We start from the raw sequence: 17,210 nt of genomic DNA on the forward strand, positions 1-17,210 counted from the left end.
TCCTAACGGATCGACTTGGCGCCAATGCCAGGGAAATAAGCATGGATTCTTGAAACAGCATGTGCAATTTGTGGTGAGAAGGACTGCAACTGTCGCGCGCTTGAATTGTTGTGCATAACTGGCTGGAACAGCAGTACGACATGGCATTGATCAGCGCATACATGCCTGCTGTACCTACCGTACTTACTGTACCTCTTCTGCAAATCCGGACGTGGCTTGCATTGCACATCTACGTATGGAGGCAATTCAATTCGAGGACGCCGTAAGCTCAATGTGGTTAGGATCTGTCTGATAAGCCTCCATGCCCCCTATCCCGCAAGCCATCATCTCTTTTCAGCTAGAGACACCAACCAACCACCTTCTGAGATAGGCAACATGTTCCAGTGGCTGACGGACACACACGCAACCATAAACTTGCGCTACCGAAAATTTTGGAGCGTCAGGGGCAAAAGCTCCAGGGAAATGACTCGAGGCAATAAATGGCTTAGACCAACATCAGAAGGTCAATTCTCCGGCTTTGCCAATGAAAGTGTCTATCAGAAGGGCAATTTGCGGCTGAGACATGTGGCTGAATGTTTCCATTTGCTCACGGCAATTTGGACGGGATGATGAGTCCATATACGCGGTGGTCGCGAGACAAAAAGTGCTACCCTTTCCAAATTTGTATAATTCAAACTCTCTACTTCCAACCCTTTTACCTACGGGTACTCTCATTTTTCAAGTCCAGTATCATGAAGCAATTTGCAGCATATGCGCTATGCATCACGACTTTGTCACGAATTGTTGACCGTGTCAACAATTCGCGACAGAGGTTATCCGAGAGGTAACAAGAAAAGAGTTTTTATTTTAAAGAATCTTAATACATTGACATCGCTTTGCACCTCTTTGTAGGGTTTAGACCTCCTCCCCAGCCTTGATCTTCTCATACGCTTTCTTCACCTCAGGCAACGCCTGAACACGGTCCAACCAAGCCTTCACCTTCGGATAGTCATCCAGACTCAAACCAGCATACTCATACTGTCTCATCCAAGGCTCGAAGTGGAAGTCGACGACATTCGGTTTGTCCCCGGCCAAGATCCATTCTCCATCATGCTTCTTCAGCTGCTCCTCCAAAACTCCGAAGCACCGATAGACCTGAGCTTGATATCTCTCATACGCATTCTCATTCTTGACGTTGTTGTAATGACGGAACCAGTTACACTGACCAAGGAACGGGCCGAGAGTGCTAACAAGGAAGCTAGTCCACGCGTCGACATCAGCTCGTCCTTGCTCGCCTGCTTCCTGTCGTGCACCGAACTTGTTCCCGGAATCGTAGACGCGGAGGATGTAGTTCATACATGCAAGAGATTCCCAGCTGGTGACGTTGGTGTTAGGATCTTCCAAAGCCGGAACGCGGCCATTGGGGTTGATCTTGAGGAAGCTTTCACCCTTAACACCATTGGGTGCATCTCCAAACTGCCAGAGCTTGACGGTGTATGGGATGTTGAGACCCTCAAGGAGAATGGCCACCTTGAAGGGTTGGGGCCTGTGGTATGAGCGTGTAGGATGAGGGGCTTGAGAGAAGTCATGTTGGATATTCGGTGTTTTGAGATTTAAGACCCTGTGACTTTCTTATATAGTGCGGTTTGTTGATACATTTGGTTGGCAGGGAGCTACGCCCCTACTTATATACTTGTTGAAAGGAACACCAAGTCTAGAAGCTACTGCTGGTGGAGATGCTTTGAAATCACGTCCCGAACTACGTTATGAGGTTTCACTGGTGCTATCCCGACCCATCTCGTCAATGCCGACGAGGAATTGATGACGATGATTGGTGGACTGCAACATCATGACATAGGCAGTGGAGATGAATGGGGTCGCTATGACAAAAATGGAGTTGGAGGCCAATACATAAGGTATCTACTTTCAGTTCCAAAGCCATTAGTTCATGGAACATCCAGTAGCTCACAGGCATTGCCAAGTCCAACATGAATTGCTCGAAAAGACTGGTCGGATCAGGGCGGTCAAGGGCAAAAACGACCAAGGGCAAAAAGATGGTACAGGCGGAATCAAACCACCGAAGTTGGACGAACAGGGAATCGAACCCTGGACCACTCCCAGATTATTCTGATGAATCATGCTAAGGGAGTATTATACCACTAAACCATTCGCCCGAACGATTTTTGATTGGTTGAGATGATTCCTCGCTGTAAAGACCTATGAGTGAATTCCATACAACTCACCAGAGGAGATTTCTATCACGATAACAACTACAACTAATTAATGACATATCCGCCGTCAACCATCATGGCAGCTCCTTGAACAAAGCTTGCTTTACTGCTTGCAAGAAATAATATGCAATCAGCAACCTCCTGCGGGCTACCCATGCGACCCATTGGAGCGATGTTGATGGCAGGGCTCAAGACATCAGCTTGAGGCCTGGTCATCGCTGTATCGATAAGACCAGGGCAAACGGCGTTGACTCGGATGAGATCCTTGGAGTACTGTACAGATCAGTAAATTTGCCAAGTCGGGTGCTGGCGAGATACATACATCTATAGCATCGCATCTTGTCATGCTAATCACGGCTGCCTTGCTCCCGCAATAGGCCGCTGTAGTTGACGACGGTTAGTGTTTGATTCAGATTTGAGGTTTGCATGTCGACACTTACGTGCTGCTGGGCGTCCAACCACTCCCAGTTGTGAGGCGATGTTGACAATGCTTCCTCGAACTCCAGGTCTTCCGTCATGAGTAGGGAGAGGGTCTTGCTTGAGCATACGTTGAATAGCAGCGCGAGAGGATAACCAACATCCGCGGTAGTTGACATTGTTGATCATATCAAATTCCTCAATGGAAGACTCATGAGACCTCTTGTTGTTACTCAACACGCCTATATACGATCAGTCATTGACGAGCAACTGTCTCAGTGTCAAAACAACTCTACCAGCACCGTTGACAACATAGTCTACTCTGCCATAGGTTTTGGTCGTTTGGCTATAGAGGTTCTCGATGTCCTCCTCTTTGGAGATGTCTGTTGGTAAAGCCAGGACCTGAACATCCTGGAAGGATTCTTTAATCGCAAGTTCTGTGTCGTCGAGCTTTTTCGCATCACGATCGACTATAACGATCCTTTTACATCCTTCCCGTGCAAAAGATAGAGCTGTCTCACGGCCGATACCTTGCAAACTGTCAGCGAAATAGCGGAAGCACGGGAAGTGACAGGGTTCGTACCTGAAGCAGCCCCAGTCACGAGCGCAACGCCATTGAAGATGGACATGGTCTCCAGTTGATTGTGGTATTTTGCTAACGGCAACTTACACACCCAGCGGATTGGATTGAGGGGACTCTCTACGTGGCGATACCGGCGTAGTCTTATCTCAGAGTATACAGTCACAGTAGCATACGTGCCAACCAAGATGGATACCAGACATGGGCTGTGAAGCCTGTGACGCTAAGCTCCAACGTTATCGTTATCAGAGCTATCTTATCTCAGAAGTGGAGTTACTCCAACCGCTGGGGTGAGTTGGAGTCGCCCTCCAAGACCCTCCATAAATCGTCCCTGTGCAGGGTAACGGCATTTGTCAGTAGCATGCTCGGTTTAACACGAGACATTAATCACCAATTGATGAAACGCGTCTCTATCAACTCAATGAGCTCCCCACGTATTGTCCTCTGAAATCTCGCTCTGTAGAGTCGTATTAACAAGATGGACTGACCGTTGGCTGGAAAAATGAAAGACCGGAACGAATTGTGCGTGATTTTGGTTAGGAACTCTGTCAACAACACTGTGGGTTAGGTTCAAAAAGGCCTCAATTAACGAGTGTTATATACTCGATTCTTCGTTATAATTGCTGTGTCAAGATCAATTCTACAAGATGATCTATTGACGAATGGTAGCAACATTGTGTCGTTTTGCAGTCCTGTCTGACACTCAAGCCTGCTTCCTAGTTCACACGCAAGAAAACTCCGATGTGTTCAGGCGAGTGACAAGATCAGCATCATCTGAAGATCACATCCTGATGTCAATCGCTTATCAAAGACCGTTATCTGACAGCTCGGTAACGAGATATTGATGGGTCCCGTCACACCACTGCACAGTCATACATACAATTTGACAGGAGACTCCACCATAGCCAAGACGCAGTGAGGCGGAAACGAGCCATATCCCCATTTTTGCCTGCGAGATCGACTTTCTTGCGGGAACCCATTTCTAGAAAGAGCCGCAAGTTAATTTAGCTTCTATGACATCCTTTCTCTGTATTTCCGGGACCTTGGGAACTTCTGTGGGATACGCGACGCGTATGCTGTCGAGACGTGAGAAGCGCGTTTGGTGTTGAACAAGGTCATAGACTTGGGATGCAGATGTTGTGCCACGCCATGGATATTCTGTTGACAGTTTTGATAAGACCATCATACTCAAGAGAGCAAATAAAAAACATGGCATTTCCATCTGATCCGCATCCACAATCTGCCGTCTTCCTCCTTTACGTTGACAAAGTTAGCGCGCGATCGGCTCCGACAACTCGAATCGGCTCAGGCCCCGCTTGACCAGATTCAGACTCTCTTGAATCCGGGGAAAGGGTCAAAGGAAGACGAAACAAGTAAGATCATCCATTTCCCCGCATTGGAAGTCTCTAGACCGTTATATCAAGCAAGAAACACGAATTAAAACGATGTATTTTGATGCATGAGAAGTGAGATTTTGTGCTTGCGGCTGCATTGCGGAACTCGTGATGCGGATCCCCCATGTCGGATGGTGGGGCAGTGAACTGACATGATCATACGTGACCTTGAACCTGGGAATTATATAAAGAGGCTGCTGTTCGCTATCTCTTGACGCAAGAAGAAGAGAGATTCGAAGACTATGAGACTGCCGACTGCTACATTTACAAATTTTTTTAATCAACAGTTCCGTGGGCCTGTATCCAGGAACATAAATCGGTCTTTCTACGCCACGATGAGAGCTGCGAGGTATTACGGTATCAAGGACATTCGTGTCGAGCAGGTCCCTGAGCCTTCAGTACAGCCCGGACAAGTTAAGGTAGGTATCTCTCTTATACCGCTTCGATCGTGATGCTGATAATGATAGGTTGCCCCTAAATTCGTTGGCATCTGCGGCACAGGTAAGGATCGCATTTCGACACCCAGCCAAAGCTGACAGGAACCAGATCTGCACGAATATCTCGGAGGACCCAACTTCTGCCCAACCAAGCCTCACCCTCTTACATCAGAAAGTATTCCCGTGACACTTGGGCATGAATTCTCAGGAGTCATTTCCGAAGTTGGCCCCGGTGTAACCGGCTTTGAAGTAGGACAGCCCTGCGCAGTCCAGCCAACACTTTTCTGCGGCCACTGCGCAGCTTGCCACACCAGTGCCGAGAACGTCTGCCATACCGGTGGCTTCCTCGGTCTCTCAGGCGGCGGCGGCGGTCTTTCCGAATCAGTTTGTGTGAATGCGACGCACGTCTTTCCGCTGCCAAAGGATCTACCCCTCGAAATTGGAGCACTTGTCGAGCCTCTTTCTGTAGCTTGGCATGCCATGTCTGCAGCGCAGGAGATCAATGACAAGTCTAAGGTTGCAATTTTGGGTGGAGGGCCCATCGGTTTGGCGATGATTCTGTGTTTGAAGGCCAAGGGGGTTAGTGAGATTATTGTATCTGAAGTTGCTGCCTCGAGACAGGAGTTTGCAAGGCAGTTTGGTGCCACCAAGGTTGTGAACCCGATCAAAGAGGACCTCAAGGAGATCGCTCTTAGCTTGACTGGTGGTTTAGGTGCCGATGTTGTTTTCGATTGCGCCGGTGTACCGGCGAGGTGAGTTTTCTTACACAAGCTCTGTGAATATACTAACAGTGAATAGTGTCAAAGGTGCTTTCGAAGTTGTGAGAACAAGAGGCACTGTTGTCAACATTGCGATCTGGGAGAAGGAGATCCCTTTCAACCCCAATTGGTTGACCTTTAAGGAGAGCGCCTACAAATCTGTTTTAGGATACCAACGAGAGGACTTCCAAGCAGTCATTGACAACCTCGCTTCGGGTGCAATTAAGCCTCACCAGATGATCACCAGAAAGATCAAGATGGAAAACATTGTCGATGAGGGTATCAACGCGTTGATCACGGATAAGGATAACCAAGTCAAGATCCTTGTGGACATCAATGACAAATGATCGGAAATAAGTGAAGTAGTCAAGAAGGAGTTGGTGGAGTTTGAGCTTGTTGAGTAATATCAAGTAGCCTTGAATGACAATTTTCTATTTGAAGCAACATCCTTCAATACTTTTTAAGTCCCTACTGCCTGACTTCTGTCCACGGCGGAATGAAGTAATAACATACGCCATGGATGATGCAAGCAATACCGTCTGCAACCCAGTGTATCCAATGCCAGCTCGGAAATTGACTCCCGACAAAGGCGCCCATACATCTCGCCGGGTTCAGGCCTGCACCTCCGTATCCATATCGCGCGAAGGCACTAGCAAAGCTCATAGTCCCTACACTCAATCCTACCATGAAAGGTCCCAGTGCTGGACCAATGATCTTGGCTTGTCGTGGGTCTAGACCAACACCAAAAGCGAGAAACAGGAGCAGAGTAGATGACACCAATTCGACAACAAATATCTCCCTTGGCGGGACGATGTCCGTGAACAGCCAGCATCCGCCGACTTTGAAGTCTCGATCTCCCCAGCTTGCCCTGACCAATAAGCCTGCCAGGGCTCCTCCGCCGACCTGAGCTGCGATATAGAGTATCAGACGTGGCAATGAACATAGTCTAGCGCAGAAAGTCGCAAAAGTGATCAGAGGGTTGAAATGAGCACCTGAAATCGCCCCAAAAGACGTGATGAAGAGCGTTATGAAGATCAGGTTCGTTATGCCGCCAATGAGAGGCCCCAGGAAAGCAGCATTGTCAAAGCTCCCAAATCGTTGCGTTGGAGCAGCGGGAGTAGTATCCGGAGAGATGTTTACCCAGGTCGTTATGTACACAAACAGTAAAGTACCTGATGCTGGTCAGTTGAGAATTGCAGGCTGATTGATGAAGTTTGGTACCAATCCCCTCGATAAGTGCCGCTTTCCATAAATCCAGATTCTTGATCGGGCGCATGTCCATCAACTCCCAGAAAGACATGTGAGGCGTAGCATCTGGTGCATGATGCAGTAAATGGTCATCTTCCGAAGTTCCTCCTTCAACAACGTATGCCTGATTGGCTCCAAGTCTTCCAGCGAAAGGTTGACTGTTGCTTCGATAATGGGGACCCGAAGGCTCTGAGCTGGGCCTAGCTTCGACATCACTGCTGTCGCGTGCCTTTCGACGATTTGTCACTGCCATGATTGCAACAATGGGTCGGACAGTGATTATGCTGAGTTTATAGTGAATGAGTTTAGGAATATTTGAAAGGAGATATTTTCTCTCACTATTATATGGCGACAGCGGCCGCTCCTTGTAAGAGGTAGCAAGTTGGATTGTAATGAGTTTTGAGATCTTACGAGAGCCGCTAGTAGCGTCTTACACATACTGACAATCGCTGACTAACGCTGACAGAATGGGAACTGAACAAGGTTTAAGAGACAACAGTGGGAATCATGAGATTGAAGACATTTTGGCGGAAAATAATGGATCTTTCCCATGCCGACATTTCCGAACATGATAATTGCACATGAACCGCCATCACAAACTCGAACATTCACGACTCGACGTCGTACCCACTTCAAATCTTGAGTAACATCACAACTTCGGGACTTTCGGCCCATGCAATAGCCATTTAATCCCCTCCACTGTATCATTTGTTCGTTTCTCAACCTGTTTGGTCAATTGAGGGAAGAACTCCCAGAAGTGATGGGGTAGACCAGGATACAAATCCAGTCGCGTGGAGATCATGTCGTCCTGAAGAATCCGCTCGTAAATGATACTCTCGTCCCTCAAGCCATCAAGCCCGCAGACTTGGAAGTAAGTTGGAGGTATTCCTGAGTGTCCTGATGGATGGACAGCAGGCACTGCGATCGGCGAAGTCGGGTCTGGCTTATATGCAGCTGCAAAGATCTTAGTTTCTCTTCAACACAATGTCTCAGGTCTTCTTACCAACGAATGCGCGAGCGACTTCCTCTGGAGGTATAGTCACGTCTTTGTTCTGCTCGTGACTGACATAGTCGTCTTTGTACTTCTCGGGAACGAATGGTGGAGGGAGAAGAGGTCCGACACCGAGAAACTGCCCGGTGACCTTTGCAGGAGACCCAAGGTCGCGGTTTAGATACACCACGCCGTTGGCAATGTTTGCTCCAGCGGAAGTGCCACCGATGATGAGGCCCGCTGAAGGAGAAGCGGAAGGGTGAACTTGAGTAGCATTTTGAGCGATCTATCCAAGGTCAGTCTCTTTACGAACAACAACTTGGGGAAAACAATTACATACCCATTGCAAAGCATCAACTCCGTCATGAATTGCCTGAGGGAACGGATGTTCCGGAGCAAGACGGTAGTCAAGGCAGACTATGATGATGCCAGCTTTGAGAGCCAAGATTCTGTTGGACTCCATATCATCATGGCGCGTGCCTAGACAAAAGCCACCGCCATGGAAGAATAAAAAGATGGGAAGCTCATCACCTGGGACGACGTCTGACGGAGAATAAACATAGGCGAGAATGGTGCTGCCGTCACGAACGGGTATTTCAATATCTCGCTCGGTCAAGTTCGGAGGAGGTCCTCCAAGTCTGTCTCGTGCCTCATTTTTGTGCTTATTTGATGTCGCTCGAAGAGTTGGTATGCCGATGTTGGCCGGAAGCGGCGGGGGACTGCTGGACTTTAGGATCTGTTAGTGGAAGTTATTAGTGCTGTTCTTGTCGGACCTTTAGTGGTGGGGAAGGGCACATGCCTCGAGAAACTCGGGGTCTGGTTGAGCACTGGCGAGGATTTCCGAACTAGGAGCCATTTTGGACCGTTTAAGGGAAGTGTTAGACTGGAATCAGCCATGCTGGGCAATAGTCATATGGGGAAATAAATACAGCTGTGAGCAAACTGCCGAATGAGCCTACACGTAATTACCACGGACATGAAAAGACCGCGTTTGACCGGGCCCACCATTGGAACTAATGAACATGGCGCAACAAGGGCCCTCGGTTAAGGCCAATCAACGGAAGAATCGGTAGATTGAGCTTCGGGTGCCCACATTCCCCCGCAAAAGAGAAATCTGGGGAGCAGTTGATGCAACTTGCTCCAAACTCAACTTCATCGTACGTTGCACCGCGACACTCAGTCCATTGATCGCAGGCTCTATCGCGCTCCTAACATGACCCAAGACCAAGAAGAACGTCCGACTCCACCTCAGACGTGGAAGGGCCATCGCGCCTGTTTTGAATGCAGACGGTACGTGAGCCTTTCTTTGCAGCTTCTTGTTTGACCCACGTTAATCCTTCTCAACAGAAAGAAGACAAGATGTAGGATACGATTTCCAATTCTGGAATGCGAGTTGACCCGGCTTTAGGTGACATGAGAAAACCTAACTGCGGTTTATGTACAAGAACCGGCCAATCTTGCACGTTCCCAACAAAGCGGAAGACGCCTCAGAGACGTCGCCAGGAGGGCCAGATTGACTCACAGAAGCTTGGTAAGACCAGACTAACTGAGTCAAATGATGACTGAATGCTAACGCGTGGATCAGAACGTCTAGTTAGTCTGCTTGAGTCCAGGTTGAGCGATGGGCAAGACATCGATATGCTGCTATCGCAAACGGAACAGCTTCCGAAAGTCAACGATATACACACACCAAACTCTCTCGACAGAGAACAGGATCAGACTATGAGAGATGATAGTAACAATGAATCGCAGTCAGAAATCATTGTCCTGGGCACAAGTATCGTTTGTGACGATTCAACGTCACCAGCATCCACCTTCCGCTCAACAGAAGGAGAAGCACCTGTATGGTTGGGGGTACCGGTGCCTGTACTGACAGACCTTGTTCACATCTTTTTCGCAAAAACCCAAGGATGGCTTCCGCTTCTTCATAGGCCACGATTCTTCGCCCAATTTATGAAGAACGGCGTATTCGATGATAGAGACCACCACTCCAACACTGAAGCATTGCTGCTCTGCGGCATGTTTGCCCTGGCAGCTCGCCACTCCACAAGTTCATGGTTCCACGGCATTCCAGCACCAGACCGTGGGCAATTCTTTCTGGAGAAGGCCAATGCATATTACGAAAAGTGTCAGCTGGGACAAACACCAAGTCTTGAACACCTGCAGGGATGCATCTTGTTAGCTGTCTATGAATATGCTTCAGGTCCATCACACCGCGCATGGATCCTTGCGGGCGTCTGTGTCCGACTAGCCTATGATCTAAACTTGTGTAGCATGGATGAGCAGGATGAATCAGGCGATTGGTCAGTTCTAGAAGAGCAACGCCGTGCGTTTTGGATCACCTGGGAACTCGATACTTTTGGCTCTCTCATGTCAAGACGGCCAAGTTCAATCAACCGGTCCATGGTCATGGTCAAGCTCCCGGTCAGCGACGAGGCATGGTTTGCTGACCGACCTGTGGACTCACCTTTTGTCGACCCAAGACCAAGTGAGGTTTGGAAACTCCTTGTCGACTCCCCAAATCAAGACCCTCGGGCATGGTTTCTTATAGCCAACATTCTGTTGAGCGTCGCAAGTGAATTTGCAGCGGGTCGATTCACTTGTCAGCGGGATAAGGAGGAGCTCATCGATGCTATTACCTGCTTTTCACTTGTCATGTCACAGCGGTTCAACTTGGAGACCCTGGAACGGGAAACATCTTCAGGTGATGCGGCAAGGCATAACTGGATTATTGGCATGCATCTCATGTTGACCTGCACTCGCACGACCATACAAGCTACCTTCAAGCCTGGAGATCCAGAGACGTTGCGATCACCTCGCCATTTATCTCGGATATTCTATCATTGGTATCCGGACTACATCCCTCTATGTCAGCCTTTCCTGGCTTGTTGTCTGTTATCAGACCGAGCATACCCCTCAAAGGATATGACTGATGCTTCATATACCGGATACCATAATAGTGAACTCGTTAGTCTGGTCTTGTCGCAGTATGCCACTGTATGGAACCTTGCTTCGATTGTAATAAGTACGTGTTGCCCATTGACCAACATCTTTGCATACTAACTAGGAACAGATCTGAAGGCTTCATTGATGCGCCGTGACAAGGATAACTCATTCGAGAAGCGATTTGCGTTATTCTTCCCTTCGCGGGTTCCCAATAATCGGAAAGATGATCAGGCCACCATAGCGGGAGGGCCCGATATCGAGGAACGGAGAAGTGAGAACATGTCGGTAGAAAGCAGTTCTGGTGACAATGACCTGCAGCAACTTCTTCAGCCGACAGAACTGGGAGATGCAGAGACTTTGATGACAGAACTTGCCAATATGGCTGGAAGGGGATTACCAAGATACGTCCCAGGAGACACTCAACCTGATTGGAACAGCGGCATTTCTCTCAATTTCCTTGATGAGGATCATCAGCATCTAAATTACCTACAGTTGTGATAGCAGTGGGAAGTGCTTGGGACAGATGAGCTATGAGGCACATATAGATGAAATATTGAAGTAATGGTAACGCGTATTGAATCATGTACAGATTCCAATACGTTCAGTTGCTATGAAGGTGATTTCCAGTGTTTGAGATGCGCTGTTGGTTGTTACAGAGAATATCCTTGATCCGGCATAGCAATAGCCAAAGGGGTCATAACTGCGAGCGCGGAGTGTATATGGGTCAAGACGGTTGGAACATTTAAGCCACGTACTATTGCTTCAGCTAATGACAATAAGGACAGCTTTGCAACCCTGATCACCAGCCCGACAGAAGCTATGTACTGCGGGCGAGAATTGCCCTGAAGCTACTAGACGTGTAAAGCCACCCACTCCACGACGCGACTTAGGGGACCTTGACCCTAAGCGATGGAAATACTCAGGTAAATCTAGTCTAAGCTTAGGGGACACTTTGCTCAGTTTATTTTGACACCATGCTCTGATGTTTTCTTGCTCCCTGGGGGCGACCAAGACAGCCTAGAGGTTCTGAACATGTTAGATCAATTAGGAGCTAGTGTTCTCCTGGTGGCTCACTTCTGCCCTGCTCTCCAACTGCTTCTCCTGCGTTTCTGGCGGCATTATCTCATCCACTTCCATAGTCTTGGCATCAATCTCAACTGGTGCGTCAATGGTTGCATCAAATTCGGATGCTTGTTCTTTGATGAAGAAGCAGGCTTTTTGGTCAGTCAAGTTTGAATGGGAATGGGTAGGTCGAACTTACCTATAAGCATGAGAGAGCAAAATGCAGCCGAAACGATCCACGCGTTTCGAAAAGCGATTAAGTACGCCTTCTTCATGCCTAAAACGGCGGCATTTGCAATTTCAGGTGTGAGGCCAGGGACAGCAGCCACTGCCTGTTTGTTCTGGGAAGCTAGCCCTTGAATAAGTGCAGGCAGAGACGAGGTAGGTAGCCCGAGTGGTAGAGCTGCCTCTGCAATCTTCTTGGCTAATTCCTTATCCAAAGCATTGTGCAAGACAGCATTGTTGATTGCTAGGCCAATTGAGCCCCCTAGACTGCGAATACTAGTCATGAGAGCAGATGTGAGAGCGATAAGCTCTGGTGTTGTTGCGAATTGCGCAGAAACCATGGTCAATGGAACAATAGAAGGAAGTGCAATACCAGGTAGGAGAGGATATATCCAGAAAGCATATCGAGGAGTGTCAATCTTTGAGGTTGCCAGTAGAATGAAGAATGCAAGAAGGCAGACGGCACCCAAGACGAGTGGTGGCCGAAGTGTCTTGTACTTAGAGGACCATAAGCCAAAGACCGGGGAGAAAGCAGCGGCTGCAATGAACATGATAGCAAAATTTACACTGCCCGAAAGGAAGCTGGCATCATATACAAGAGATATTTCGAAGACGAAATAAGAGTTGGCGGCGAAGAAAGCGATACCTTCAATGAAAATGACAAATAAGGAGATGGCGAAGTTTCTGTGTCTCCATAGCTCTTGATGAAGCATACCGTCCTTCTTGAACCTCCACTCATACACGATGAAGACTATCAAGACGACGATGCTGATGACAAAGGGTGCAAGAATATTAACGCTATCCCAGGAGTAAGGGTTTTGCGACCATGATAGGGCTATACAGAAAAGGACGAGGGCTGGGGCAAATAATGTATATCCTACCCAGTCAAGGCTCTTGATCTTTTGAGACACATTGAGGGAGATTTGAAGGTCTCGAGGCGGGGGGTTATATCCGATGAGACAGCCCAGAGATGCAAGAGCGTAGCAACCGGCCGTCACGTACCAAAAGATACGGTAGTTGGAGTTGTCGCCATGACGGAGTAGGCCGCCTCCCATGAGCAAGGCAATTATAGCACCAAGTGCGATCGACACACTTCCAACAGCCTGTCCAATAGGTCTGTAGTGCCGAGGAAGAATTTCGGACATGACAGCAACGGTAAGCGACTGGCTTCCGAAAGTAGACCCCAAGATTGCGAACCCGGCGATGAGAGTTCCGGAACTTTGAGCTCGGGACACGATGAGGCTACCCGCAACGCCAGCAAGTGGCATCACCACGAGGATGGTTTTTCGGCCCCAGTAATCAGCGATTTGACCGATGGGGGGATTGAGAACGACGGTGAGGATCGTGATGCAAGATGAGAACCAGACAGTCTGGCTACTACCGCCGACGGCCGCGGCCATAGTATTCGCCAGGAGGCCTGTACCGACGAGGGAGAGGATTTGTGTCAGGTATATCATGTTGACGGCCTGGACTTTGGTTAGCTTGGGGGGTGCCAGAGGCGCAGAGTGACTTACGAAAAGGCAGATCAATGTCTTGGAATGAATTCGAGCAGCATCTTGCTCAAAGGGAGCGCTGATGGAGGGTTGGGAAGCCATGTTGGCGATGCAACTCAGAGGCTGAATGCTTGAGATGCAAGGATGTACCAGTAGCAAAACACCGTGGGACTAGGCTTTGTTATATCAAGGTTGAAGGAAAGGGCGTATCCGTGTTCGAATGCCGGTGGCTGGAATTCGCGTCCCGATTGTCAGGGTATTTGCAAATTTATCGGCTCCAATCTGGCTTGTTCCCCAGCTTTACCCCAGCCAGTGAAGAATCGGGATCTGGGGTAGCATGGACAGGTGCCATCGGGTTGGTGGAGACGGCCTTCGCGGTGACCGGGGGCCGTAGGTAAGTCAGGTCACGGTAGTAACACGCGCCGGCCATTTAGCAGCGCCGCTTCAGACAGCAATATCCTGCCTGTGGTCAGTCCCAATAGAAGCGCATTCGCTTCTTTTGAAGTCGGCGACTAAGGTCAAGATCGCAAATGCAATATGGATGTCCAGAAGGCGAAAGGGGGGTCTCGTGAGTAGTGCGTACGCCCAGGCGTAAGGCTGTTGATCATTAGCTATGGTTCAATTCCCTGAAGCAGATGGCAAGTCGGCGGACTATTCGATTACGTGTCAAGACATTGTAAAAATGATCCCTTAGTAACCGGGAGTACGAAAAGCAGAGACAAAGATGAAGCTTTTCTTACCGTGGCATGATAGAGCAACATTAAGGAAAGTATTTTGCTTCATGTCATGCGTATACTACAGACGTGGTCTATGATCGCAAACATGATGGTATCGAGAATTATACTGGGCTCGGGCCGATGTTCACTGCGTATCAATTCCACTTCAAGATCTGAAACACGATAAAGAAGCCAATGGGTTTCTCAATGCAATGGAGATTGCTGTATCTATTCTTCTACATTTTACAACTGTGGCCTTGGCCCCAAATCCTTCATATCTAACGTAGTAGATAGCCCCATCTCCTTCGCCATATGAGCAAACACCTGTCCTTTCTCGTTCGGATCATTCAGCATCTTGAAGAACGCCTCCCTCGTAGCGATGTCTTCAGGGGCAGTCGACTTCAGCCTCAAGAGATTTGCAGTCGATAACGGATCCGTGACGTTCTTATAGACATCACGCCTGGCGGTTGCGTACTCATCGAGGGCTGTTTCTGGGGCATTCGCGTTTATGACTTGAGTTAAAGCTTTGCCCAAATGAGCGGCATCAAGTAAGCCCGTAGTCAGTCCGAGTCCACCAACGGGATTGTTGAGCTAGAGAATGTTTAGTGACGAAGGATGCGATGGCGAGGGATAACTTACATGAGCAGCATCGCCAGCGAGCATGATGTTTCCAACGCGATACTTGGAGACACAGCGCTGATGAATCGTGTACGGAGCTGTCTGGAGGTAGATGATCTCATCAGTATTGCCGGGCAAGATCCTAGAGAGCCTCTCTTTAATGACAGGGAAAACAGTCTTGTCAGTGATAGGCTCCCCATCAGCACCCTGAACAAATGGAACACTGGTTGCAACCCTCCACAGATTCTTTGGGCCACGTCTCACAACGATAGCCCAATCCTCAGGATGTACGATAAAGTTACCAGGCTTCCAACCTAACTTTTCAAGATCGTAGAGGATGTTGACTGCAATGAGCCGTATGTCTGGCCAGGTATAGCCTTCGAGAGACTGGCCTATACACTTTCTAACCGAGCTCTTACCACCATCAGCTCCGACGACATATCGACAGTGAAAGCTGAGCTCTTGATCATCAAGTTTGCGCCGAGCGTGAACAGTAACTGAATCGCCATGGTCTTCAACGCGGGTAAACGCATGGTTGAAGATGATCTCCGCATTTCCTGTATTGATCAAATGCTTGAGGAAGATCTGCGCCAAGACGTCTTGTCCTATGAAGACTGCGCAAAGATTGGGATTATCTGATGGTGGAGGCGTAAAGTCTGCGAGGATTTTTGTTGTATCGTACCCGTCTCGCCAATAGTATCCATCATTGCTTTTATAAGAAGATTCAATAACCTCATCGATGATTCCAGCCTTGGCAAACTCGAGATTAACGCAAGGGAGCTGTCTGCGGTTGATATGTCAGGGAATGAATGGCAGTTAGATAGGAGAACCTACACTGCAGCTCGTGGACTCCGGGATATTCCTTCATCTGCCTCAATCACAGTCACCTTGATTCCATTCTGAGCAAGGAGCAAGGCTGTAAAGAGACCAACAGGGCCTGCACCGACGACTATAACGATTTGGTTAGGCATTTCTGAAAGAAGACAAGGTACACTGGGCTGTATGATATTGGAATAACACAATTTTGACAGGATATGATAGCAATATATTATATAAAAGCATGTTTTAACCAGAAAAAATCTTTGTTTATCAAGAATCACGAAGCAAATAATGCTTCATGTGATCACGGATCGGCATGTCGGGGCTTTCATGGTTGTGGAGCCGGCTTCGTGAGTCGGCGTCCGTTTTGGCCGGGTCGCCGTCCCCACTTATCCGATGGCTTTGAGAATCGTCACCGGGGCCGATGTCTTCTCTGCCGTTAACAGAGGGAGGATTCAGTCATATGCTACCGCTACCTTGGTTCGATGAAAACTGATGCCACTGCTCAGTTAGCAGTGAGTCGCCAGCATTGAGAAATGTCCAGCTGTATCGTTCGACCTTGAAAGGGGCAGACGCGACAAACTGAAGGGGCGCGCGCGCTTACGGCCACTCTGAGATCGATCATGCTGGAATTATTCGACTGGCTACAACATGGCACCCTACCTTACCCGTCAAAAGAATCATTGCCGTCGATGGTGTGTTTTTTTTTTTTTTTTTTCGAACAGCGTCATGACAAAGGGGTACAGAGCTCTAGTAAACGCTGGTCCATTGACAAAATGTGTTTTCGTTTCCCACGGACGCGTAACGCGTTATGAGCCAGAGCTCCATAAATTTCAGTGATGACCATCATGCGAAATAACCCATCACTCGAGCTCTTCGTGAAAAACGACAGCTTAGAGATCCTTATTAAATATTTGAGATTTATTCTCGTTTATGTTTCCCATATTGAAGATATACCATGATCACTATCAACGTGACATACGTACCAGTATTCGATGTGTTTACATGTAAGATTGTTGATGATTTCTTGTTATGTTTGTCTCCTTGCAGTTTTTGACATGAAAACTCACATATCTGCATGACTGACTCTTCTTCACATCAGAGAAAGAACAAAGCTGCCTTGAATTTAGATAAGAAGTTCTATAAACATGTGAATAATGTCTAAATGATCTAATAAATGCAAACATTGGTCCCAACATGGGAGTTACTAACTCCCGGGTAGCCACGCCCAAGTGACAGTGGGCTCAGAACATCTTCTGATTGGTTCTCCTTAATCTCAAGAGAGATAATCATAAT

General features: G+C 48.2%; 8 protein-coding genes and 1 non-coding gene across 9 annotated transcripts; 2 read left to right on the forward strand and 7 right to left on the reverse strand.

Annotated features, from left to right (window-relative positions):
* Positions 1 to 894: 894 nt before the first annotated feature.
* Positions 895 to 1,637, reverse strand: FPRO_15523 (uncharacterized protein; the record flags this gene model as incomplete). Its single annotated transcript, XM_031220149.1, has 2 exons — positions 895 to 1,525; positions 1,600 to 1,637. The coding sequence occupies 2 exons, from the start codon at positions 1,635 to 1,637 to the stop codon at positions 895 to 897; spliced, it is 669 nt and encodes a 222-aa protein (XP_031085836.1).
* Positions 1,638 to 2,063: 426 nt separating this feature from the next.
* On the reverse strand, positions 2,064 to 2,153 carry tRNA. Its single transcript is given in 2 exon segments — positions 2,064 to 2,099; positions 2,118 to 2,153. It is a non-coding gene; the product is annotated as a tRNA-Ala (tRNA).
* Positions 2,154 to 2,255: 102 nt separating this feature from the next.
* Positions 2,256 to 3,256, reverse strand: FPRO_15522 (uncharacterized protein; the record flags this gene model as incomplete). Its single annotated transcript, XM_031220150.1, has 5 exons — positions 2,256 to 2,483; positions 2,533 to 2,591; positions 2,651 to 2,869; positions 2,930 to 3,157; positions 3,211 to 3,256. 5 exons carry the CDS (start codon positions 3,254 to 3,256, stop codon positions 2,256 to 2,258), a joined length of 780 nt encoding a protein of 259 aa, XP_031085837.1.
* Positions 3,257 to 4,936: 1,680 nt separating this feature from the next.
* FPRO_15521 (uncharacterized protein) lies at positions 4,937 to 6,143 on the forward strand (the record flags this gene model as incomplete). The annotated part of the gene is made up of 4 exons (XM_031220151.1): positions 4,937 to 5,020; positions 5,069 to 5,102; positions 5,148 to 5,790; positions 5,837 to 6,143. The coding sequence occupies 4 exons, from the start codon at positions 4,937 to 4,939 to the stop codon at positions 6,141 to 6,143; spliced, it is 1,068 nt and encodes a 355-aa protein (XP_031085838.1).
* A 121-nt stretch (positions 6,144 to 6,264) lies between these two features.
* FPRO_15520 (uncharacterized protein) lies at positions 6,265 to 7,297 on the reverse strand (the record flags this gene model as incomplete). Its single annotated transcript, XM_031220152.1, has 2 exons — positions 6,265 to 6,968; positions 7,018 to 7,297. 2 exons carry the CDS (start codon positions 7,295 to 7,297, stop codon positions 6,265 to 6,267), a joined length of 984 nt encoding a protein of 327 aa, XP_031085839.1.
* A 396-nt stretch (positions 7,298 to 7,693) lies between these two features.
* On the reverse strand, positions 7,694 to 8,932 carry FPRO_15519 (uncharacterized protein; the record flags this gene model as incomplete). Its single annotated transcript, XM_031220153.1, has 4 exons — positions 7,694 to 7,998; positions 8,048 to 8,321; positions 8,376 to 8,771; positions 8,831 to 8,932. The coding sequence occupies 4 exons, from the start codon at positions 8,930 to 8,932 to the stop codon at positions 7,694 to 7,696; spliced, it is 1,077 nt and encodes a 358-aa protein (XP_031085840.1).
* A 316-nt stretch (positions 8,933 to 9,248) lies between these two features.
* On the forward strand, positions 9,249 to 11,479 carry FPRO_15518 (uncharacterized protein; the record flags this gene model as incomplete). Its single annotated transcript, XM_031220154.1, has 5 exons — positions 9,249 to 9,325; positions 9,383 to 9,396; positions 9,444 to 9,566; positions 9,621 to 11,060; positions 11,109 to 11,479. The coding sequence occupies 5 exons, from the start codon at positions 9,249 to 9,251 to the stop codon at positions 11,477 to 11,479; spliced, it is 2,025 nt and encodes a 674-aa protein (XP_031085841.1).
* A 546-nt stretch (positions 11,480 to 12,025) lies between these two features.
* FPRO_15517 (uncharacterized protein) lies at positions 12,026 to 13,863 on the reverse strand (the record flags this gene model as incomplete). The annotated part of the gene is made up of 3 exons (XM_031220155.1): positions 12,026 to 12,195; positions 12,243 to 13,734; positions 13,783 to 13,863. 3 exons carry the CDS (start codon positions 13,861 to 13,863, stop codon positions 12,026 to 12,028), a joined length of 1,743 nt encoding a protein of 580 aa, XP_031085842.1.
* Positions 13,864 to 14,720: 857 nt separating this feature from the next.
* Positions 14,721 to 16,066, reverse strand: FPRO_15516 (uncharacterized protein; the record flags this gene model as incomplete). The annotated part of the gene is made up of 3 exons (XM_031220156.1): positions 14,721 to 15,068; positions 15,117 to 15,879; positions 15,930 to 16,066. The coding sequence occupies 3 exons, from the start codon at positions 16,064 to 16,066 to the stop codon at positions 14,721 to 14,723; spliced, it is 1,248 nt and encodes a 415-aa protein (XP_031085843.1).
* Positions 16,067 to 17,210: the final 1,144 nt, after the last annotated feature.

Source organism: Fusarium proliferatum, assembly GCF_900067095.1.
Source record: "Fusarium proliferatum ET1 genome assembly, contig: FPRO_scaffold009, whole genome shotgun sequence".
In the NCBI taxonomy this organism is placed as follows: Eukaryota; Fungi; Ascomycota; class Sordariomycetes; order Hypocreales; family Nectriaceae; genus Fusarium; species Fusarium proliferatum.